We start from the raw sequence: 26,909 nt of genomic DNA on the forward strand, positions 1-26,909 counted from the left end.
ACCTAATCTTCAGCATTCTTCTGTAGCACCACATTTCGAAAGCTTCTATTCTCTTCTTGTCCAAACTATTTACCGTCCATGTTTCACTTCCATACATGGCTACACTCCATACAAATACTTTCAGAAATGACTTCCTGACACTTAAATCTATACTCGATGTTAACAAATTTCTCTTCCTCAGAAACGCTTTCCTTGCCATTGCCAGTCTACATTTTATATCCTCTCTACTTCGACCATCATCAGTTATTTTGCTCCCCAAATAGCAAAACTCCTTTACTACTTTAAGTGTCTCATTTCTTAATCTAATACCCTCAACATCACCCGACTTAATTCGACTACATTCCATTATCCTCGTTTTGCTTTTGTTGATGTTCATCTTATATCCTCCCTTCAAGACACCATCCATTCCATTCAACTGCTCTTCCAAGTCCTTTGCTGTCTCTGACAGAATTACAATGTCATCAGCGAACCTCAACGTTTTTATTTCTTCTCCATGGATTTTAATACCTACTCCGAATTTTTCTTTTGTTTCCTTTACTGCTTGCTCAATATACAGATTGAATAACATCGGGGAGAGGCTACAACCCTGTCTGACTCCCTTCTTAACCACTGCTTCCCTTTCATGTCCCTCGACTCTTATAACTGCCATCTGGTTTCTGTACAAATTGTAAATAGCCTTTCGCTCCCTGTATTTTACCCCTGCCACCTTTAGAATTTGAAAGAGTGTATTCCAGTCAACATTGTCAAAAGCTTTCTCTAAGTCTACAAATGCTAGAAACGTAGGTTTGCCTTTCCTTAATCTTTCTTCTAAGATAAGTCGTAAGGTCAGTATTGCCTCACGTGTTCCAACATTTCTACGGAATCCAAACTGATCTTCCCCGAGGTCGGCTTCTACCAGTTTTTCCATTCGTCTGTAAAGAATTCGTGTTAGTATTTTGCAGCTGTGGCTTATTAAACTGATTGTTCGGTAATTTTCACATCTGTCAACACCTGCTTTCTTTGGGATTGGAATTATTATATTCTTCTTGAAGTCTGAGGGTATTTCGCCTGTTTCATACATCTTGCTCACCAGATGGTAGAGTTTTGTCAGGACTGGCTCTCCCAAGGCCGTCAGTAGTTCCAATGGAATGTTGTCTACTCCGGGGGCCTTGTTTCGACTCAGGTCTTTCAGTGCTCTGTGATCTATTGTATGCTAAATAAATAAATAAATAAATAAATCGCAGACGTCAGGCAGTTAGCTTTGACCTCGGTCAACATAACCTCATTGAAACATTAGTCGATTTGTGCCTGCATCATAAAGTTCTTCTTGATTGAAAATGTCAGTTTACAAGCCTAATTCTCGAATTTGCGGGAGGTGTTACTGTTCTGTTTCAATATGAAGGAAACAGCAGCTGAGTCTCATCAAATGTTCTCAAGTACGTATAGTAAGGACACTATTAGTGTCTTGAGTGGCTTCAAAGCTTCAAGAATGGTGCTTTTAACATCTTAGACCAGCATAGTGGTGGAAGAGAGAATGTGTACGAAGATGCAGAACTAGTGACATTGCTGAGTAAGACACGCATCAAACTCAAGAAGAACTAGTACAATTAGTGGGAGTGACAGAGCAAGCCATTTCAAGTCTCAAGGCTATGAGCATGATTCAGAAAGAAGGAACTTGGGTCCTGTGTGATCTAAAACCAAAAGACGGCATTTGTGTGTTTGTGAACAGTTGCTTCAGAGGCAAAAACGGAAGGGATTTCTGGATCGCATTGTGACCGGGGATGAAAAATGGGTTCATTACGCTAACCCTAAACACAAAAAATCATGGGGATATCCCGGTCATGCTTCCACGTCGATGGCCAAACCGAATATACACAGCTCCAAAATCGTGCTCTGCACTTGGTGACACCAGCTTGGCATCATGTACTATGAGGTGTTGAAACCAAGCGAAACAATCACAGGTGCTTGTTATCAAATGCAATTAATGCGTTTGAGCAGAGCATTAAAAGACAAACAGCCGCAATACAGCGATAGGCAAGATAAAGTGATTTTGCAGCACAACAACGCTTGACCCCACGTTGCAAAAGAGGTCAAAAGGTAATTGGAAATGTTAAAATGAGAAGTGCCACCCCACCCGCCATATTCTCCAGACATTGCTCCCTCTGACTATCACCTGTTCAGATCAATGGCGCGTGGCCTGCCTGATCAGCACTTCCTATCTCATGAAGAAGTCACAAATTGGATCGATTCGTGTATCGTTTCAAAAGATGAACAATTTTTTCAACACGGGTTTCGTACACTGCCCGAAAGATGAGAGAATGTAGTCACCAGCAATGGAAAATACTTTGAATGATACACGTGTAACCAATTTGTTTCATTAAAGCCTCAAATGTTGGGGGAAAAAACAGCAGAAGCAAAGTTGTACATCTTGTAGTTCAGTAACTTTATTTCTCACTGATTGTGTATCTATATGGCAAGACGACACACTGACATCTTCAGCTTTTAATTGCAGTACAGATTTATCATTACATGATTGTGTAGTTATTGATAGTGATTGTAACTTAATAGACAGATGTGTGAAGACAAGATTTGGTCATCGTTGCAAAAGTTTCCCTGAAAGAGACTATTGTTCAAGACTAGACGTTTCCTCGAATTTTAATTTTTCACTTACACATTTTCCAATAGCTTTGCATAAGGCTAACCTACCAGAGTAGTTTGAAGTGCTGACCATGTTTTGTATAATGGTGTATTTTGGAAGTACTTGTATTCATCAGTGTCACATCATTGAAATGATCACTATCTGCTTGTCTTTAGTACTCATTTTCAATACTTCTTTATCCACATATGATGTCTCCATCAACTCATATCGATGGGGTATGCTCACTATTATGGCATTAGTACGTGTGAGGTTTGCTAGTATTCTCTGGAGAGCAGAGGTTGCATCAGATGCTTGATTTTTGCTAGCATCATTAGATCTTCCAAATACTAAAACAAAATCTTTAGTTGACCGTTCACAGAAGTTATTAAAACTGACACATTTTATAATGTTCAGTGTCACATCATTGAAATGTTCACTTATCAGCTTGTATTTAGTACTTAGTACTCTCTGTGGGAGGTAATATCAAACGACCTGATGACTAGCAAGTAAGATTGAGTCTGGAGGAAGAGGAGGGTGGGGGGGAGGGTAGGAGTGGGTGCAGGAGTGTCTTTCGTTTTAGATCATCATGACATTTCAGCCTGTTTTTCTGCTACAATAACTACAGAATCAAACTGGTTATCAACTTCAAAATTTAACGGTAATTGCCAAGGCACTGGACTTCATCGTAGTAAAATTGTTGCATAACAGCTGGAATACACATTGTATAAAATGCCTTCAAGTATTGTACAATGTTAAGAATGCACTGGTTTAATTCCAGTTTAAAGTATAAGATGTTCCGTGTTCACATACTTTTTGGTATATGTGACCCATAAGTATGATGATGAAAAATTAAATAAATGTGTTGCTATGGTCCATGGATGCTTGTTTCCATCCTTTGAAAGAAACCAGCAGTGGTTAAGCCACCATGGACCAAGCAAAACACTTATTCAATTTTTAATCATTACACAAATCAATAGCACTGTACAATAAAAAAGACACTCAAATTTCTCTATAACAAAAGTCATATGATATGAAGTTCACCAATATATACACTATGTGACAATGGTGTGAAACTTTAAGCCAATTTACACGAGCTTTGTTGCATCTGTTATGCAACTATCTTACCACCATGATGTCCAGTGCATCTGTAATCCACAGTTAAAAAAGGGACTGAGATGTGTCATGGTGAGTGGCGAGACACCCCTTTTGAAGTTTTTTTGAGTTCTTCTGGCTATCTCACTTCCTAGTCACTTGGACTTTCAATATTACCTTTCCTTGGGAGAGTTAAATAATCATAGAAAATAGTAAAAAAAGTAGTATTTAATTTGAGTACCAATGGAATGTGCACATATTTTCAATTCACCTCCACTTTGTTGTCATTTTTAGGCTGTGTGCTCATGTGAAACTTCCTGGCAGATTAAAACTGTGTGCCTGACCGAGACCTGAACTCAGTTCCGAGTTCGAGTTTCAGTCTGGCACAAAGGTTTAAATACCAGGAAGTTTCACACTCACTGCAGAGTGTGAATTTCATTCTGCTCAAGAAATATTTTTATTGTATCAAAGTGCAAAAAGTTGTACAAGTTGCTTACTTTTGTTTCTTTCAAGAAAATATTGCCAGAGATGCTATGCCTCACTGTTACCAAACACTCATAGGTGCACTGCTGAAAGCTTACTATGGAGTCAATGAAATGACTGCATCTCTACCAAGTATTATACTGGTGAAGAAAAACTTTACTAATGTTCACTGGGAATATGTGTGAATGCTCTCACAAAATTTCATCAAAATCTATGATTGTCATGTGGGAACCTCTAGATCATTTGACATGGGATGACACAGACAGGTCTACTATTAAAGAAATCAGAACAGATTGAGACAGGAATTACAAACAAAAGATGTGAAGACCTTAAAGACACAGAATGGAACTCTAACAAATTACACTTTGACACCAGTACATGAAGTAATGTGGGGAAACAAAGAGATTAAGAAATGAAAACTAGAATTATGATGTATGTAAACAAAGTGGGAAAGAAAAAGGACGCAAGACTCAAGTTCTTACAGTGAAATACAAGATCAAATCAGGCTTTATATAATGAACACAGAACAGAGGCAGCAAGAATATGTAGGAGGAAAACAAACAAACAAAACGGAAAGCCATATGGTTACAGGTAGAGGAGATGGAAGAGCATTACCAAAGGAATGACAGCAGAAAATTTTAAAAGAAAATTAAAGAAGGTACTCAAAAATATAAACCAAAACTAGCAGCATGTAAGGAAAAAGAGGAAAATTTGCTGACAGATAAACCATGTTTTGGATAGATGGAGAGAATACTTCAAGGGAATTTTGGAGGCCAGTCTTACAGGGAGTGAGCAGCCACTGTACTACACTGCAGATCCAGAGAGGGAAGGGTCATTCCACAGCAAAGGGACCATTATTGAAAAGTGTTCCCACTCTACCATCTCCAAATCTAATGAAATTTGGTGTGAAGATTCAGCATGGTCTTTGATGGTTATATACCAAATTTCATCCTAATATCTTCAGTAGTTGAATTCTTACGGGATTTTAAAGAGAGGCTACTCACCTCAGTATCATGTACAAAGGTGAAATGTGCCAATTTTGCTAGGTTTTTTTTAAATGTTCTAGCAAACATTTGGTCATTTGCTTTAATATACATAGACAAATTTTATGCTGAATCACACCATGGCAAAAATTAGGGATTTAGCCATACCCAAATAATGATACAAGCCTCTAAAGTGGGTAAAAAGTTCGTCGCACTATTCTGAGAGCCATGGTTTGACCGACCATTGCTACTTTAGGTATGAGCCAATCATGCCAAAACTTCAGATGTATGTAGCTATTCCTACATATGATGTCTGTATATCAATCAAATTTAATTAGTTCTGGATGGCCAGGTTTAAAGAGTTGCACCTGCAAAATTGGCCAAAATTTTCTACTTGCAAATTTTATGGTATTTTTAGGGGCAATATCACAACTGTGTGTTCTTCAATCCTTTTTTTCTTGCCACAGCTGGATAGAGCATCCTTTAAGCTTTCAAGAGCTATATCGTTTAATTTCTGGATCTTGCATATTATTGAGTAAGAACACCTATCAAAAGTAGGGAACATGGGTTACTGATAAATACAAAAATTAAAACAATATGAAGTTGTAAATCAAAAAAATGTGTAATTGTAGTGTCTTAATAGTATAGGATGTTCCTGTGGTTAAAGGAAAGTAACTGTGCTAATAAGATGTGTTTTTACATTATTTTACAGTGTAGAATATAAATATAATAAAACCTCAGAAAGTGCCCTGAAGATTAAAAATCTAGAAGATCATAATGAAATGCTATGTTGCTTTAGAAGGCTGTAACCCTAAAATGCACTGTCACTCAGTTTCCATTGGTATTTTAAAGCAGCAATAGTTCTTTTAAGGCTCTATCCTCACAGCAGTGATATACATTGCTGAATCACCACTTTCAATTGCTGCTTTCATTATTGGCAATTTTCACAGTATCAGTCTTTGAGTGGTGTAATCTTTGATGTTGACACTGCACAATCTTAGTGTTGAGTACTGAGTCTTTGAGTAGTCAGTAATTTTTGTTGTAGATCAAGGTAAGCAATAAAACGATGTTTTGATAGCCTAATTTGTACATTTTATATAAAAATAATACTGAATATTGTCTGAAGTCATCACCATTATGTATTTTATATAAAAACAGCACTGAATATTGTCTGAAGTCATCAGCATTTTATCATGGCAAGAGGGAACTACAATCAGTTAAGGAGATATCACCAGTTGACAAGGAGCTCATTCAGTGTAGGTCTGGGCTAGGTTTTACTGAAGATGCCCAAATTTTTTCATACCAGAATTCCTTGTTGATGACAAATTTTCAATTCCTGCAGAATTTCTGCAACCGATTTGGTAACGAAAAACGTATAACCAAGAAGGCTTGAACACCAGTAAACACTCCAATGTCTGACAGGTTGAAGTTACTGACTAATGAAGTTTCTAAACCTGGTCAGAAAATTTGTACCGAGTGTCGACATGATATGCCCAAAAAGAATCTTCCTGCCAGGATAAGCAAAAATCATCATCCACTGAAGACATGGGTGTTGTCTATGCCTGTTTTACTGATAATACTTCATCATCATCATCACATGGAGAATCACTACTAAAGGTTCAACGGATCAGCGAAAGCGATTCAATGGGATACATAAAGTGCAAATGTCTGAAAGCCCAAGGCAGCATTACTAAGGTAATTGCCACAGTTGCTGGTGTGAGCCAAGTAGTTATTCGTCAGATACAAATGGAAGAGTATGGACGTCTTGGGAATACAGAAGCATACGATTCCACCCGTCTTCTTTGACCCATGATGTCACTAATATGGTGGAAACGACCATTCACAAATACTCCTATGTCGCGCCTATGACGTCATTACGTAAACATGAAAACAAACAGGAAAATAGATCGTAAAACCATCACAGACATCTTCCTGTAAAGATATAATGAAACTAACGGGACAAGCATGGGAAATTGGGGGACAAGCTAAATATAAACACACACCACTATACTAAATGCCACAAAATGACAAAATAAAATGACCCCACAACCTTCCCAAATTCCACTACACACCATATCCTATGGAATCTGGTCACTTCCCTTGACCTATATAGCTCAACAGCAACTACTGATAGCACATTATAAAATTCCAAAACTTTCACCACCGCAACAATTACTGCTACCACAAAAAAACCTAGAAAAACCAAATTGGAATCTAACACTTCCCTTGACCTAAATAGGTCAACAGCGACTCACGATACCAAATCACCAATACCACAAACCAAACAACTCACAAATACGCCACCAACCATCTAAACAGACAAAAAAGAAAAAAAAAAAACAACTTACCACAAAAAAGTTCCGGTGTTGCACTCTAGGAGACACACACACACACACACACACACACACACACACACACACACACACGAAAAAAAAATTTACCAACCAACCCACAACTCACCCTGCCCCCAGCCTCCCCCAAAATCAAAGACCGATAAACAAATTAAAGCCAAAAAAATCTCAATCACACACTACAACTCAACAACAACTGCAACTGCAACAAAAGAGATCCTCCGCAACAAAATCACAAAACAACCACCACCACCCACCCACCTACCTCCAGAAAACCTTGCCACCAACTAACCCCCCCCCCCCTCACACGGTACCTCCCTAACCAACAACCTTCGGCCTATACATCCTACTAACTGTCCTTAAAAAAAAAAAAAACCTAATAACACAATAGCCCTCAGGGACGCTCTTCTAAATGAGACTGAAGGTTAGAAGAGCTCCTGTTCCCCTTCCCAATAACTGACGTAATGGCACCCCAAAACCCCTCTATGGTATTAGTACAGACCCCGGTCTCATAATTTTTACAACTCAACACTATGATTAACTACTAAATGATTGTACCCCTGCTCACCCAACCCCCTATAAGATGAAAACACATCAAACTATGGTACTCCCATCTTCTGTGAAATCCCACTAATTCCCTTTACGTCTGCCCCTTGAAAACCCTAAATACACATTCTGTAAAACCACCCCCTGAAACAACACCTCCCACACCCATACACCAACGAAAGACTTACCCTTCCATACTACTTCCTCCCAAACTGCGATTAATCAACCTCCACCACCACCCTAGGCCCACCCAACTTACCCCTGTACTTAATATACTATGAACACAGTTCACGACAAAATGAAAACCAATCAAGCACAGTCCTCTCACACCAATCTCATGAGCACAGAAATTGTGAGAAGATCTACAACAAAAATAAGTCATGAACACAATTTCTTGCATGCCCAACCTAGACTTCTCGAACCAGGAACCTTGCCTTATAGAGCGCCATAGGTTATCACTACGGCACCTCCACATGTAGCCATCCCTGGTCCGAGACACTGGAATTTTCGTCAATCTTATTTCCTCCTGACAGACAGAGGCACTTCACCCCTTCGGCCAACAGCCCAAAAAGCTGGAGAAACTTTATGTGGGACAAAGCACTGTTCCCCATCTGTAGTGCGCACAAACGCACACTGTTCAATTTGTCAGTCATATCCATACCTAACAAAGGTATAAACAAAGTAATTTAATTTTTAATTCACAAACGACGAACAGCAAACAACATTATAATAACTACAAAAATACAACAAAAACTAAATTGTTAACTCACTGAAAACCATTCCTGTAAACCCACAGTCAACAGCAATACCGAACGCATCAAGGACTAACACGCAACTAAACCCAATACACCACATAACATGCAACCCATAAACACACCACTAGAGAGCACCATCGACCGCATCAAAATGACACCTATAAACACGCCACACTCACAAACTAAACTCCATGCCGTCGTGACGTCATGGGTCAAAGCCAAAGGGTGGAATCGAACGCTTCCATTGACTCGACATCTTAATTGCTTAACTTAAGATTATACTTCAGACTTCAAGCAATAGCAGCAAATTTCAAATTTTGACCCTGGCCCCAAACAGCTGCACTACTGAAAAATGGCTAAATAATTTGCTGCTTCAACTAAAACAGTGAAGAAGGCTTGGAAACTAAAGATGGAAGATGGGATTTTGGCAACACCTGCAAACCGAGAAGAGGAAAAAGCTCATTGGTGAAATAAAACAAAATGTCCTCACTTGCTCTGAAGATGGAGTTTTCTCGTTTATGCCCAGGAAAAAAGGACTGTGTTGCAGTAAGAATAAATGTGGAATTATTCACAAGGAGAGAAACGCCTGCTCCTTTGTAACCTACAAGAAATGTTCATTGCTTATTGTAAGCAATATGGAAATGAACTAAGCCTCTCAAAATTTTGTGAGCTCAGGCCGAAATGGTGTAGTACAGCTGGTGCTTCTGGATCACATTCAGTATGTTATTGGCAATTCATCAACATGTCAAATTAAGACGACTACAAAAAACTGTATGCAGTTTGTAATAAAAAACACTGTATGCTGCAACATTGCAAGGCGTGTTCATGAAAAATGCGACTAGAGGCTTTTCTTGAAGACTCTTTTAAAGACTATGACCCTGAAGAAACAATGTAATACAAGCAATGGGTCCATTTTGACAAACACACATTGGAGACTTGCCAAAGAACTGTTGAAGATTTCATGGAGGTATTGATTTTGAAAATTACCAGTTTAAGAAGCCATCACTGTGTCAAAACACCAAAGTTTTCTATTTTAAGCAGCTAAAAAGAAATCTTGCAGAAAATGAATTAACTATATTGATAGATTTTGCTGAGAAATATTCATTTGTTGTTCAGGAGAGAGTGCAAGGATTCCACTGGGAGAATAGTCAGCCCACATTTCATCCATCTGATGTCTATTTTGATGGCAAAGAATGTCAGAGTATTAGCATTCATATGGTCAGTGACTGTTGTCCACACCTTTCAAATAAAGTTGGTAGCATATTTAAAGACAAAGACTGAAAACATTAAGAACATTAATTACTTTAGTGATGCTTCAGCTGTTCAATATAAGAATTTCAAAAATTCCATCAATTTATGCCTGCACGAAAAGGATTTTGGTATTACTGCCAAATGGAATTTTTTTAAAACAAGACACGGTAAATTGCCTTGTGACGGCATTGGGGGAACAGCAAAAGGACTTGAGCCTGCGCTATTCTGCAGAGGGCCTTGTTGTTGTTGTTGTTGTGGTCTTCAGTCCTGAGACTGGTTTGATGCAGCTCTCCATGCTACTCTATCCTGTGCAAGCTGCTTCATCTCCCAGTACCTACTGCAACCTACATCCTTCTGAATCTGCTTAGTGTATTGATCTCTTGGTCTCCCTCTACGATTTTTACCCTCCACGCTGCTCTCCAATGCTAAATTTGTGATCCCTCGATGCCTCAGAACATGTCCTACCAACCGATCCCTTCTTCTAGTCAAGTTGTGCCACAAACTTCTCATCTCCCCAATCCTATTCAATACCTCCTCATTAGTTACGTGATCTACCCACCTTATCTTCAGCATTCTTCTGTAGCACCACATTTCGAAAGCTTCTATTCTCTTCTTGTCCAAACTAGTTATCGTCCATGTCTCACTTCCATACATGGCTACACTCCATACAAATACTTTCAGAAACGACTTCCTGACACCTAAATCTATATTCGATGTTAACAAATTTCTCTTCTTGAGAAACGCTTTCCTTGCTATTGCCAGTCTACATTTTATATCCTCTCTACTTCGACCATCATCGGTTATTTTACTCCCTAAATAGCAAAACTCCTTTACTACTTAAAGTGTCTCATTTCCTAATCTAATTCCCTCAGCATCACCCGACTTAATTTGACTACATTCCATTATCCTCGTTTTGCTTTTGTTGATGTTCATCTTATATCCTCCTTTCAAGACACTGTCCATTCCGTTCAACTGCTCTTCCAAGTCCTTTGCTGTCTCTGACAGAATTACAATGTCATCGGCGAACCTCAAATTTTTTGCTTCTTCTCCATGAATTTTAATACCTACTCCGAATTTTTCTTTTGCTTCCTTTACTGCTTGCTCAATATACAGATTGAATAACATCGGGGAGAGGCTACAACCCTGTCTCACTCCTTTCCCAACCACTGCTTCCCTTTCATGCCCCTCGACTCTTATAACTGCCATCTGGTTTCTGTACAAATTGTAAATAGCCTTTCGCTCCCTGTACTTTACCCCTGCCACCTTCAGAATTTGAAAGAGAGTATTCCAATCAACATTGTCGAAAGCTTTCTCTAAGTCTACAAATGCTAGAAACGTAGGTTTGCCTTTTCTTAATCTTTCTTCCAAGATAAGTCGTAAGGTCAGTATTGCCTCACGTGTTCCAACATTTCTACGGAATCCAAACTGATCTTCCCCGAGGTCAGCTTCTACCAGTTTTTCCATTCGTCTGTAAAGAATTCGCGTTAGTATTTTGCAGCTGTGACTTATTAAACTGATAGTTCGGTAACTTTCACATCTGTCAACACCTGCTTTCTTTGGGATTGGAATTATTATATTCTTCTTAAAGTCTGAGGGTATTTCGCCTGTCTCATACATCGTGCTCACCAGATGGTAGAGTTTTGTCATGACTGGCTCTCCTGAGGCCATCAGTAGTTCTAATGGAATGTTGTCTACTCCCGGGGCCTTGTTTTGACTCAGGTCTTTCAGTGCTCTGTCAAACTCTTCACGCAGTATCTTATCTCCCATTTCATCTTCATCTACATCCTCTTCCATTTCCATAATATTGTCCTCAAGTACATCGCCCTTGTATAAACCCTCTATATACTCCTTCCACTTTTCTGCTTTCCCTTCTTTGCTTAGAACTGGGTTGCCATCTGAGCTCTTGATATTCATACAAGTGGTTCTCTTCTCTCCAAAGGTCTCTTTAATTTTCCTGTAGGCAGTATATATCTTACCCCTAGTGAGACAAGCCTCTACATCCTTACATTTGTCCTCTAGCCATCCCTGCTTAGCCATTTTGCACTTCCTGTCGATTTCATTTTTGAGACGTTTGTATTCCTTTTTGCCTGCTTCATTTACTGCATTTTTGTATTTTCTCCTTTCATCAATTAAATTCAATATTTCTTCTGTTACTCAAGGATTTCTATTAGCCCGCGTCTTTACCTACTTGATCGTCTGCTGCCTTCACCACTTCATCCCTCAGAGCTACCCATTCTTCTTCTACTGTATTTCTTTCCCCCATTCCTGTCAATCGTTCCCTAATGCTCTCCCTGAAACTCTCTACAACCTCTGGTTTAGTCAGTTTATCCAGGTCCCATCTCCTTAAATTCCCACCTTTTTGCAGTTTCTTCAGTTTCAATCTGCAGTTCATAACCAATAGATTGTGGTCAGAGTCTACATCTGCCCCAGGAAATGTCTTACAATTTAAAACCTGGTTCCTAAATCTCTGTCTTACCATTATATAATCTATCTGAAACCTGTCAGAGGGCCTTAGATATCCAAATACTGGCTCCATATGATATATTCCAGGTGTAAAGCTTTTTTATGAACCAAAAGATGAAATTGAAAAAATCCACCCAGATCAAGAAACAAGGTTTACCATGGGTATATCTGGAACAAGAGAAAATCAATTAATTGTAATCAGCTCAGAGTAAGCAGAGTTTTTAATGATGCTACAGCATTCACAGTTAATGCCTTTGAAGCACATGAAGAAATTCCAGCAGTCTCAGTTCGAAGTTTACAGGACAGTATGGCAATTTTTGGTGGACTAGAACATATGAAGTTTCACATGGACAACAAGACTTCCCCATCAGCTTTACGCACCCACAAGGTCATGTTCATTCCTTCAACTAGCCGACTGCTAAAGATACCTGCTGGATTCCTTAGCAACATATCTTCATGAATTTAGAAGCCCCATCAACATCATCACTAGGATGACAATACAGTTATCCACATTCTGTCATTGAAAATATTGTAGAAGTGCTCAACCGAAAATGGAACGGTCTCTTAGCATTTTTGTTCTGCTAATTTGCTGTATTTTGTACTATACTTCTTTATAAGTCGTGATAAATTAATATTTGAAACTGACTTATACACTCAAATAAAAATAATTAATTATGGGACTTAATGAGCAAAATATACGACTTTTCAATCTTCTCGAAGTGCTCAGATAATAACTTCCAGAAATTAAACAATATTTCTTTGGAAGCTTAAAGCATACCTTTTCCAGCTATAGCAAGAAAAAGAGGATTGAAGAAGATGTAGTTGAGATACTGCCCCCAAAAAATACCCTCTAATTTGCAATTAGAAAATTTTGGCCAACTTTCCTGATGCATATCTTTCAATCTGGGCATCCAATGTTAATTAAATCTGGTCGATATACAGACATCATAGATATGAATAACCCGCTGAAGTATTGGTGTGATTGATTCATATGAAATGTAGCAGTGATCGGTCAAACCATGGCTCTCAGAATAGAGCGATGAATTTTTTAGCCACTTTAGAGGCTTGTATCTGTAAGGCTAAATCCTTAATTTTTGCCATGGTGGGATTCAACATAAAAAATTGTCTGTGCATATTAAAGCAAATGACCAAATGTTTGATAGAACTTTTAAAAAAGCCATCAAAGTTGGCACATTTGCACCTCCGTACATGATGCGGAGGTGAGTTGCCTCTCTTTAAAATCCCTTGAGAATTCAACCATTGAAGATACTAAACTGAAATCTGTTATGTAGCCACCAAATACCATACAGAACCCCCACACCTTATCTCGTCAGATTTGGAGATGGAATAACCCAGATGAAACCACAACATAGGAAGTATGGAAGGTAGTGCACAGTCTTAAAAAAACTACAAAGCACCAGGACTCAATGGAATAACCGCAGAACTGTTAAAAATGGAGGAACTGGTCTCAGTAAGTGAGTCCACAAACTTATCAATTTCATTTGAAATCAGGAAAGAATCCCGGAAGAGTGGACTAAGTATGCTTCACCAATGTAAGCAACATTGGCTGGTTCCAAGGCTGCAGTGTGAGTGGATGGATAACTCACTAAATGGTTTAGAATTCACAAAGTAGACAGACAAGGGAACACCCTCCATACAATGCTCTTTAATGCAACTCTTTGAGCAGAAATTCAAAAGCTTGAAATATCTGGTTACATGGACACAATGTAAACCTATGTGCATGTGCTGACAATGTAGCAATAATTAGTAGAAGAAGAGTTTCACTACAGAGAACAATGGGTGAACTGGAAAAAAAGAGCAGCAATACTTAGAGGCCTGCTTTTAATAAAATGAAGGCTAAGTACTTGATTTTCACGGGGAAGAAAGATAACTTGGATTAACTATCAGCAGCAGGTTTCAATTTAGAACATGTGCATAATTTTGACTACCTAGGATCTAATATTAATATGACAAATTCCGTGTCAACTGAAATAAAACCGCACACAGTAAGGGATAACAGACACTCTCACATGTTTAACACGTAAGAGATTGTGGGCCTTTAGGTAATTAGACAGCTGCAACTGCAAATTTACAAAGTCACGATAAGGCCAATTGTAGCCTACGGATGTGAAAAATGTGCACTAAGGAGTACCGATGAACAGTAGCTCAGAATATTTGAAGGTAAAGTTCTGCAAAATCTCTATGGGGCAATTCAGAGTAGCAATGGTTTGACGGAACACTAATCTGGGTCATCCCATATGAGGTGCGACATTGTAAGATTACTAAAAAGTAGGGAATAGCTTCGCTCGGACTTGTCTCTAGGATGGACACTGGAAGAACAAGAAAACAGACAGGAAAGCCTCAAAAGGAATGGATATACTATATTCAAGAAGATATAAAATGTCTCAGAGTAGAGGATAATGGAGAATTGTGCTGGGGAGTGGAGAATGAAGGAAACGTGTTGAGGAGGCTAAGATCTAAGCAGGCTTGTAACGGCATGAGAAGAAGAGGATTACGTAGTGGAGCATATCTGCACCTTTCAAAATTTAGGTCTACGTATATGTACACAACATGTATCGACATACTGTAAGACTTTTACATGTTCTAATTTAGCTTTTCTGAATTTATCCTGCAGAACATGGGTCACACCACACTACATTACAGGGCAATCTGTTAGAACAACGTTTATCTTGCATTCACATTAACTGTCTTTGGCAACTCTCAAAAACCAAATTATCACTTTCCAACCTTGGACTATGCTGTAGATCAGACTCATCACAATCAAGGCTTCATGTGAATGCCGTACCACAATGTAGACATGAATAATTAAACAAAACTTGAAAGAAACCAAATAACACCTTGAACAAATGCACCATGAGATTCAATGGAAGAGGTGTAATTAGATGAATTGAGCAACCATGCATTAAGTGGCATGAAGCTGGATCTTCCAAGCCATGAAACATGTGAGGGTCGTTCCAGCGAAAAACCTTGGAAGCTATGTACAGCATTTAACCTAGGTCTAGAGCGTTAAACACGTTTCAAGAAAAATCTAACGTGCTATCCATTTCGACACATAAACAAGAATGCAAGATCCTGATGAAGAAATACACGTACGAACATTCTGAATAAAAAGCCAAATGCGACCACTAAACAATGAATGCCTTCATATTTTCGACTATACATTTTCTGTCAACTATTTAACAATCTTGTTGTGTACGACTACTACATCCACACACTCATTGTTTTTACAATAAAATATACTAACATGCCTTTGCACAATAACAAAATTAAAAGCAAACATAAGATACCTGCATATAGCACTCAGTTTTAAAAACTTAAGGAAAGACATGAAAAAAGTAATCCTACGTCAATAAGATTATAGCAACAAAACAAATTTAAAGTGAGGAAAACACTGAAAATGAAATGTTAGCCTTACCAATAGTGGTAAACTGCTTTCTTGTGGCATACAGCCTACCCCAGCTATTATTATCAACAATATCTTGACTATAATTAATTCCATCACTTTGCTGAGTATCTGGTAAACTGTTTGGAACATCCATCGCTTTGTTGTTCATACCTCCCACTCCCCACTCTCCCGTACTCTAAATCCGGCACTCAGAGAGATAAAACTTCGTCGCAATAATTTTTCTTCTATTTGGACTTTACAGAATGTCTCTGCCCAAAGTGTATACAGCCTGCGATACTAGAAGCAGGTAATCACGCAACCATGAAGGTAAGAATGCACGCAACGATCTGCCTGCGCACATATCTCCGCATAATTCTGGGCATGCATGATCGCAGCAAAACTAGTATGTATACACGACGTAAGTTCCAATCTACTGCTCGTCCACCATCTGTCGGTGTAGAACAGAAATTTCAATGGCAAGCCAGAACACTGTCGTAACCTCAAGGTCTATTTAATTTATTCAGAAATGGAATGAATTTCAGTATGGTCTGCGTTTGCAAACTGTGCTGCTAAAAGATGGAAACAAAAAGCCAGAAACAGAAAGACTGATCAACACAGTGGCTCCTTAACTGAAGGCGTTATCGCACGTAAATTTACTTCATGAGTTGTAGAACGAACTCGACGACTATCGTAGTTACATGCGTGTGGATTTAGAAAAGTGTTATCATATTTTGACATTCGTTACTCCAAGTATATGAAACTTGTATGTGGAGAGATTGCCGCTGAGATCACTGGCAATAGAAGTTAAAAGTGTCTAGAATTTCTTACTGCAGTGCAGTTACGAAAAAAAGCATTGAATGTAATCATACCTGCAACACGTGAAGCTATTTACGCTGCCCTGAAGGATGATTTCAAGGAAGCAAGTAAAGTACTGTACCTCAATTCTGCCAAGTTACAGACAATATTTTTACAGCTGAGACACAGTATATTCTTAGGAGCTATATACATGGCCAATGAGATATAGTTAAGTTTGTTTCTAAGCCGAGATTTCCAGTTCCCTACCTTCTACCAGCAACTTTTGTATCAGAATATAAAATGCCGTCCCGTGTATCTGGAAAGACTTACTTGCAGTATTGTGGTAGTGAATTCTATACTTCATCTCTAAAACAATTCTTGTAGTTAAACACATACTACATTAGGGTGTAAAATAAGTGTAATAATAGCCATGTCCCTGAAGACGCTCTTCCAAGATCTTCCATTATCACTTTTTTTTGCTACGCTCTCATAACTCAAATTATGGTGTACGACAGTACTGACAGAAAGTATGCTAGCAATCCCCTGAGTACACTCACATGTATATGCCATTTTAAAATTTACTATGCACACACAGACGAGAACACTCGATTGAGCAAACAGCTGACTCAAACAAGTTTTAGCGTTACATATACATCGTTCTCCTGTCCACACGCTCCAACTTCTCTGTATAGATGTCATTTCAACCCTCAGATTCGCTCAAATTTCCAACTTCATAAGTAGTAAAGGAGTTTTGCTATTTAGGGAGTAAAATAACCGATGATGGCCGAAGTAGAGAGGATATAAAATGTAGACTGGCAATGGCAAGGAAAGCGTTTCTCAAGAAGAGGAATTTGTTAACATCGAGTATAGATTTAAGTGTCAGGAAGTCGTTTCTGAAAGTATTTGTATGGAGTGTAGCCATGTATGGAAGTGAAACATGGACGATAACTAGTTTGGACAAGAAGAGAATAGAAGCTTTCGAAATGTGGTGCTACAGAAGAATGCTGAAGATAAGGTGGGTAGATCACGTAACTAATGAGGAGGTATTGAATAGGATTGGGGAGAAGAGAAGTTTGTGGCACAACTTGACTAGAAGAAGGGATCGGTTGGTAGGACATATTTTGAGGCATCAAGGGATCACAAATTTAGCATTGGAGGGCAGTGTGGAGGGTAAAAATCGTAGAGGGAGACCAAGAGATGACTACACTAAGCAGATTCAGAAGGATGTAGGTTGCAGTAGATACTGGGAGATGAAGAAGCTTGCACAGGATAGAGTAGCATGGAGAGCTGCATCAAACCAGTCTCAGGACTGAAGACCACAACAACAACAACAGTTTGCTCACACATCTTCTCTGTGCAAATTTCCTGTTCACTCGCTAAGATCTCCCTGCACCAATGTGATGTGCGCAGATACTTGCCAGGACACATTGTTGCATGTGGACAGGGCCATAGATGTAAATCATAATTAATGTTATAGATCAAAACACTATCGAATGCTGAATAGTAATTAATTTTATCTCTCTTCTTCATGAGCGAAAACTAAATTGGCAGTCGATAAACTGATCTGCCAAGCAACTAAAAAACAATGAATGAATGAGAACAAACAATTCAGCTGTTTAGCTAAAGAATAATTAACATTTCATTTGCTGTCCTTAAATGGAGTCTCCAGCACAGACCCTCCCCCCCCCCTCCCCGTGGTGTAGTGGAAACCAAGGAATGTGTGCCATCTTATGTCATACTTGATAATATACTCTTGCATATGTCAGTGGACCTCCTGTCATCGGTTGCAGTTCTGCTTGAAATATTGCAGGTGGCTCAGCTGCCGGTGTTCTGCCTCCTTGTCAGGTGGGTCGTAATCGGGAGTACAGTAGCCCTCTTCTCTTGCTGTTGAGTGAGCATGTCTGTAGGGAACACATATGCAGGCTTAACCTGCTCCCATGATACCGTCAGGCACCAGTCGTACTCTATTGGAACCATATGTTCACTGCATCTTAACACACAGTAAGGGACCGAGTTGGAAGTTGCAGTGGCGCACATACAGCATCAGTTCGCAACATGATTGCAGTATGATCCGTGAACTGACGTAGATGTGAACTGAGGTTTTTTCTAAAACTTTTGGTTACAACAGGAGATGAGTCTGGTGGGCATTAGAAGGATCCAAGTATCATTTTATGGTCACTCCAGGTAATGAATCTTCCTCAATGTCACATGAAACTTCAATTTCTATCTCAGTGGATTTGAGTTTCTTTCGTTTATGCATCTGCACGTCTGTCCCTCCTATGCCGCCTCAGTACTATGCAACATCGTGGCATCCATTTGGCCACTGGTACCTTTTACACTAACCCAATTGAGAGTAGGTATGCAGAAGCCGCCGAGCTACACTGTCAGAGCGATGTGATGCTCTCCTCAGCAGATATGCAGGCAGTTTGCTTGCCATGCCTAGCCACCCATGCTACCCCTCCTACTTTGATGACCCCTTTGATTGCCAGTATAGGGTGCGTCGCTCTTCTCTCTTACCTCCTGGAGATTGCTTTTGGCCATTGCTCTGGCAGCGTATCTTGAAGCTATCTGCCAGTTCCCCAAAGGGTGTGAACCCTTCACCACCTTGGCTTCATGCCGTGGCTCGTGTTCACCTTGGACTTCATTCACTTCCTAAGGACATTATTCCAGATTCCATCTGTTGATGTAAGTTTCTCGCTCTTTGCACAGAACTTAGCGATAGTATCTTTGTGTACACTGATGGCTCAGACTGACTTTGGTGTCAGGTGTGACTTCATCATTGGCACCGACCATTTATGGTATTGGCTTCTGGACACTATGTAAATGTTATTGCATACTGATGTCACCATTATACAATCGATGTGTGGGCATGTTCACTTGTTGTACTGTTTATTTTCACTGATAACTCTGTTCTTCCTAGGTCATGTGTCGCATGACTGAAGACCAGTGGATTTCCATTCCACAACATAAATTCCATGAAGGCATGGATGCAAAACTACAGATGTTACAAATTCTGATCATATTTACATACTAACATATTACATTTTGCTTTGCATCAATATAGATAATTACACATAAATATATTAAATTTTGGCTTTATATGGAATGCTAGTTTTTACATAATTTTTCAAACATTATAGATTTTTTTATTCCATGTGATCAGAATCTGTAACACGTATCAAAATTTGTTTAACCAGGAGATTTATAACAAAAAGAGACTGCTTTAAAGACATTCTACGTAAATTGCAATGCCTGTAACTGCGATGAGGTATGTGTGCAAAATTGTTAAAAACTATTCTTCATATACCGCTATGAGAAAGACCATGATGAAATACTTATGTACAAACTTGTTAACAAAGATTCTTTGTTCATCACCCGATAAACTGTAAGCACGATGGAACTGTGTGTATAGAGTGCAACAACATTTGCCTAATGACATTTTCTGCGATGCAATTGTGCAAAATAAGGAACTGGTAAACCACTGGACCTACAGTTGCGATGCACAAAAACATTGAATACAACTCCACGGGTGGAGGCATTTTTCATGGGACTTCAGGAATGTAATGTTCTTAGAATATTATGGCCACTCTCACCTGGACATCGATGCTAGCAGTTTGCCATCTGTAGTTTTGCATCCATGCCTTCATGGAATTTATGTTGTGGAATGGAAATCCACTGGTCTTCAGTCATGCGACACATGACCTAGGAAGAACAGAGTTATCAGTGAAAATAAACAGTACAACAAGTGAACATGCCCATACATCGATTGTATAATGGTGACATCAGTATGCAATAACATTTACATTATGTAAACTACCAAAACAATGCTTACCTTTACGTTATTATTTTATGTATTATGAATACGAACTGCAAAGGATAACACGTTGTACAAGGAAAGCTAATCTGAAACAGAAAGGCATTTTAAATGCAATACTTTCCATGAGAGACAATGACCAATAATGAAATGCATTTTGCTTTAAGATATGTAATAGTTTTAAGAATATTGTACCTGTTTTAGATGTTAGTGCATATTTTTTGTAAAATCTTCTTGGAATAACATGTCATAGTGATGTCTAGCACACATGTACATATGAACTGTATATAAACTGTGATCACCATGTCATATGTTCAACTAACAGGTACTACCACATTGAAATACATGTGACTGTGCATGTGTGGCAGCTATAATACCAACATTGAAATCTTCTGGGCGCACGTGCCTCATTCAAATATTATATACCATGAATTGTATTTGAATATGTATGTAAATATTGGACTGAATGTGCTTTAGGGTGAACTGCTTGCCTGCAGATGAGTCCCTTTACTTCGCAATTCAGAGTGCAATTTAAAGGCACATTTGCAGAATGGGCGTGGATATATTTCAAAAATGTATATATACATTCAGAATATAAATAAAGAATTATTTAAGATATTGATTAGCAGTTGTATCGATTGTGGCGTGCAACCGCTGAAACATTAGAATAATTACGCAGTTCAGTTGTCTTGCTGAGAATATGGCACCTTTTTTGTTCTGGTAGCTGTCCAGATAGGATGCATACATTATCATCACTGCAGATAATTATTTGGCACGCCGCCATCAATATATTTTATTGAGACACAATCTCACGAAATCAGGTTACCTTCCATTCAGAGGGCTGTTGCACACAGCGACTGTTATATTGACTTGTAAATAATGGATTTCAGCTATCAGTTGTCGTTTTTAATATTTATTGACAGATCTAGATTTCAGCTAGATACTAGCCATTCTCAATGCACTATCGTTTTTTATCAATGCATGTAATGCCTGTTGGTTGGGCTTCATCCACAGTTCATTGAATACCAATGAATATTTGTTTGGTGACACAAATATAGGTATGAACTGTGGATGAAGCCCACCCAACAGGCGTTACAAGCATTGATCAAAAATGATAGTGCCTTGAGAATGGCTAGTTCCTAGCTGAAATCTAGATCTGCCAATAAAATTAAAAAAGGACGACTGATAGCTGAAATCCATTATTTACATCTCACTAACTGTACTTACAGTTCCACACAGCAACAGAATTCATTTTAGTGTCTATGTAATTTAATTTAACGTAATAATTTGTGAATACAGCGATATTATTTAATCTTGTGTTTCATTTATGTTGCAAGCTATTGTTCCAATTAAACAGCATCTTGGCAAGGCTAAAGGTTCTGTGTTACAAATTATATCAAAGGTCCAGTACGAACAACACAGTGGAACTGTTGAATCTACGCAGTCTGATAAAGATATATTTTCAGAAAAATCACCCACAGTCAGACTTAAAATGGACAGACCTTACGCAAAAGCCATTGTCAAGCGCGCAAAGTTTGTATAAACTGATACATACTATTATCATTACTTATTATTACTTATCTGTTCTCTGATGTTCTCAAACCAGACATGATAAGCCAAGAAAAATCAAAATACCAGTAGAGGCCAGGCCTGACTACACCTAACAGTGCCAATTGCAGCAAACAGTTGCGCTGTTGCCACTACTACGTGCTTTGTGTAGACCAATTTGATTTGCGTTTTGGATTGCTTGTTTTTATTTTTCTAATTTTGAAGTGATGAAGAGACAAATCCTGGTGCTGACTGGGACTCAAACGAGAGTCTCACCAGAAGAAAAGGAATCAGTAATCCCTTTGACCATTACGTCAAGTCTGCTTTTGTGGAAACACAAAAGGCGGATGCAATGTTTCACCACAGTAACTAACGATTTCGCTAGTGCTGCCAGAAGCGGAGAAAATCGGCATTACTTGAAAGAAATTGATTTGTCTCGAAGTGCTGCCAACATCATGCTGCCCCTGGATGCAAAGTCTTACAAAAGGCTTGCGTCCGCTGAAAAATAACTTTCGTAAGCACTTTCTGAGTTGAACGGAAACATAGTCAAGTTTACTTCTGCAGGTCACTTGGATAAATTTATTTGAGGAACTCGCCAGAAGTACTTTTTACAGAAGGGCAGTTGTTCTTAAAAACCAGAGCAGTCGCCAGTGTTGTTGCATTATTATTAATGCATAAGAACCGTGACGAAACTCAAAAATTAAAAAAGAAAAAACAGAAAAAATATTAGAGGAATACATATGATGTTACCACGAAACACTATTCAATTAAATAAAATCAGAGGGCTTCATTTAGGTTAAAAACTTTGAGGATATCCTAGGTCAATTTTGGACATTTCTTTTCGGTTGTGTAATCAGGTATTGGATAACAGAAAACAAAAACGCAGAGTGGTATCTCATCGAGAGACTGCTCTTTAACTACGCTTCGATTTTTGCAAGCAGTATTTACTAGTTTTATCACAGATGTATTGCATTTATGTATACAGTAACATTAAAAAATCATTTAAAAGTTTCTGGTGAAACAAATTCATTAGTAAACTCATTTAGCTGTTTTGGGATCCCAACGGTACATTTGTTTCAGCCCATCTGTCTTTGTGCCATTCTTCTTTTCAAAAATGATACTTTGGCACAGCACTGAAAACGCACAAGCTCTGTAAATTTGAGAACTTCCACAAGAAGATAAATTCGGTAGGTACTTCCAATATGCTGCAAGAAACTAGAACGAATTTTCACTTCACATAGTAGCTTAGGCCTGCCTTCAAACTTTCTTACAAATTAAAACTGTATGCAAGGACGGGACTGAGATCTGGCACCTGACTTGGCACACAGTTTTAATTTGTCAGGAAGTTTCATGCAAGAAACAGTTCCCACCAACTTGCGAACTTCTTGAATGTGACGAAACTAGCGGATGTAGATTGGGAAGGGGGTTGCAGATATGGCCATTCGTAATATTCCACACAATTGACTGATTGCATGAACAATGTGTCAAATCATAGCCGGAAGTTCTACAGAATGCCTAATAAATATGATTTCAGCATTTCAATGTTAGAGTGGTGCGAGTCTGGTGAAAAAACTGCAATGACTCAGTGAGGAAGGCTGAACAGTTATCTAAAATAAAGGAAAACAAACCAGCTGCGGAAGTGTAATTCGTGGATAAAATGACTGAGAGCAGAGGCCACAAATTAGTGCGTTTGCCGCCCTGCGATTGCGAGCTAAATCCGACAGAATTGGCTTAGGCCAAAATAAAACACAATTTCAGGCAGAATTTTCTTAATGCTGCTTTCCTCTCAGTTACTGCACAGGACTGGCAGGGCTACTGCAGAAATATGCTGTAGCTGGAGAAAGAGTATTGAACTTCAGATGGAATAATGGAAACGGGCATCAATGAAGTGATCATTAATACAATGCTCCAATGATCATAATCATCATCATCATCATCTTGAAACAAATACAAATGAAGTGATCTTTAGTGGACAACATTTTGACAGTTCTTTCACGTGAAATTAAGAATACTGTTTGGACTCTGCAACTTACTCCAACTGCCATCTAGTGGCAGCTTCCAAACTGGGCAGGTCAGACTGTCCAGTATAGTCTCGTCTCTGTCAGGAGACCTTGCAACCTACGTGCAGAAGTGGATCTCCCAGGTCCTTTGTGCATGCAGATAAGATTAGCGCCGAGCAGGTAACTTCGAGACCACATAACAGACAGGCATGTATGTCTCTCAGCTAAGCCAGCAACCACAGTTGGATCGCTGCCTGTGCACATTGTAAAGTTTATTAGAATAAACATTTCTACCAGATATTGTGTTCTGTCCAATTACTGTGAGTGGAAATAAGGGGAGGACAGTGAGTCCTCTCGCACTATACACTCAAACTCAAATGTACTAACGTGTGTACATTTTTTGGTCCTCCAGGTTGGATACAGTGACCACGCAGAATTTACGTTCGCGTGGATTTATTTTCCGGTACTTGTCAACGTAAAACACGTGTGAGGTGCACAAGTTAATGGTTTCGTTGTTGACCGCTATCGAGTGTCCCAAGGCCTGTTCGGGACTTTGACAATAACAGCCTTATCAGTCTGATAGGGGACATAATTTTGAACTTTTAATGTGTCTTGAACTCACAGGCGCCGACTCCACAGGCCTGAGGGGGCCTGACCCCTCTCAAAAATTCGTTTGTGGGGGCGAAGACCCCCAATAATTTAAGAAAATTATTACGTATATTATGCTTTGTAAAATCACAAAATTATGTTGGAATTTTTTATTTTCCTTCTTTGACGATAGTTACCTTTTAAAATACATTCAGTAATGAGTTTAAAAAATAATTATTATGGCAGTAAGCAGGTTAACTGAAAACGAGTGATGTGAATCATGACAGTGTTACAGTGCTGCGGACACACTTTGAATTTGTCCCAGTGTACTAACCTTCGGGTAAAGTCTGGCGCCGGCGGGCCAGCACTGCGGCCACAGTGACATCAAAAGGACTGGAGCAGAAATGCCTGGAACCCTCCGCCTTGTGTCGCCTTGATACTTCGAGACATTACGACGCCGCAGCTATATAAAGCCCGTCCTGCTGTCGCAACCATTCAGTGTGGATAGTTTCGTTCAGTGCATGCTGCAGACATGTTTAGCGTTCCGACTTTAGTGTCTAGTGGACTATTTTATATGACTATATTTTATTCGTTTACTTTAGTCTCTTAGTGTATTGTGAATTAAGTTTGCAGTGGATAAATTTGTTACCAAAAAGGCACGCTTGGTGTATTGTGAGTTAAGTTTGCAATGGATAAATGTGTTACCAAAATGGCGCGCTGGCCGGGGTGGCTGAGCGACTCTAGGCGCTACAGTCTGGAACCGCGCGACCGCTACGGTCGCAGGTTCGAATCCTGCCGTGGGCATGGATGTGTGTGATGTCCTTAGGTTAGTTAGGTTTAAGTAGTTCTAAGTTCTAGGGGACTGATGACCTGAGACGTTAAGTCCCATAGTGCTCAGAGCCATTTGAACCAAAATGGCGCGCTTGGAAGTTGATGATACTGCAAGTCAACCACTAACAATTATTGTGTCATCAATTGCTTAGTCGTCTTCAGGCGAGAACTGTTCACAGCCGAAACGTGCACAATACGGTAAGAGAAAATCATTTCAGAAGTCTTGGTTGATGAAATATACATGGCTGGAACATGAATCATCTACCGAAAAAGTTTTCTGTAAAATTTGCAATGAGGCAGATGCTAAAAATCTATTACAATTTTCTTCAAAAAAAGAAGATGCATTTACTTCTGTAGCGTTTTATAATTGGAAAAAGCTTTGGAAAAGCTCCATCTTCTTGAAAATACGTTTATGCATAAAGAAGGTGTTCTGAAACTAAATTCTATCACTAATTGAAGTGTGGCATCCCAACTGAATGAACAGTTAGACAGTGATATGCAGAATGGCCGTTTAGCTCTTGAGACAATTTTTACTACCGTGCAATTTCTATGCTGACAAGGACTAGCAATTAGAAGGCACGAAGACGTAAACTCAAAGTTTTTTTAAATTGTTGGAACTCTGGCAGAATGACATATCTCAGTTTAAAAATTTGTTAGGACATTTGGGGTATAAGTGGACGTCCTACGATATTGAAAACGAGATCATTGATCTACTAGGAAAGTCTGTGTTGAGAAACGTATTGGCTTCAATCAAGAAGACTGAACATTTTTCTATTATAGTTGACATTTTTCTATTATAGTTGACAAAACAAGTGATGCACGAACAAGTGTCATTTGGTATTCATACTGCTGATGATTCCTTAATCATCAACAAAAACTTTATTGGGTTATATGAGACCTTCAACACTGAATCAGGAACTCTGTTCAGTATTTTAAAATATGTTTTTACTCGTCTTGATTTGTCAATGGATAACTTAAGAGGACAGCGCTATGATGGTGCCTTGAATATGAGAGGTAATTTCAAAGGACTAAAAAAGTTAGTTTTTGATATACAACCAAAAGCACGTTATGCGGTGTGCACTGCTCACAGTTTAGACTTGGCAGCTGTAGACAGTCTCCGCCATCTTACGTCTATGGGGGATATTATGGCTTTATCCAAGGACTTAATAAACACCATAATGGAATCCAACAAAAGGATGTGACTTTTCAGAAGCATATACTGCGAGAGGGTCAACAACCAAGCTGGTCTATGACCCCTGTGAGCAACTTGATGGACTATGCCGGCTTCTACTATCTTGAGAATACTGAAAAACTTTGAAGAACTGCTAGAGCTTGTAGTGTTACCTTTTTTATTTATCTTCTTCTCAGTAGCTATTGAAACAACAT

At 38.9% G+C, this 26,909-nt stretch overlaps 1 protein-coding gene across 1 annotated transcript in view; it reads right to left on the bottom strand.

The window, feature by feature from the left end:
- LOC126163903 (ovarian-specific serine/threonine-protein kinase Lok-like) overlaps positions 1–16,165 on the bottom strand; it is a 229,738-nt gene extending 213,573 nt beyond the window's left edge. The window contains exon 1 of the mRNA XM_049920194.1: positions 15,978–16,165. Within this exon, the coding sequence (XP_049776151.1) occupies positions 15,978–16,116 (139 nt within the window). The 5' untranslated portion in view covers positions 16,117–16,165. The remainder of the gene's footprint in view (positions 1–15,977) is intronic.
- Between the last annotated feature and the right edge of the window lie 10,744 nt (positions 16,166–26,909).

The sequence above is a fragment of the Schistocerca cancellata genome, chromosome 1 (genome assembly GCF_023864275.1).
Source record: "Schistocerca cancellata isolate TAMUIC-IGC-003103 chromosome 1, iqSchCanc2.1, whole genome shotgun sequence".
NCBI classification, from domain to species: domain Eukaryota; kingdom Metazoa; phylum Arthropoda; class Insecta; order Orthoptera; family Acrididae; genus Schistocerca; species Schistocerca cancellata.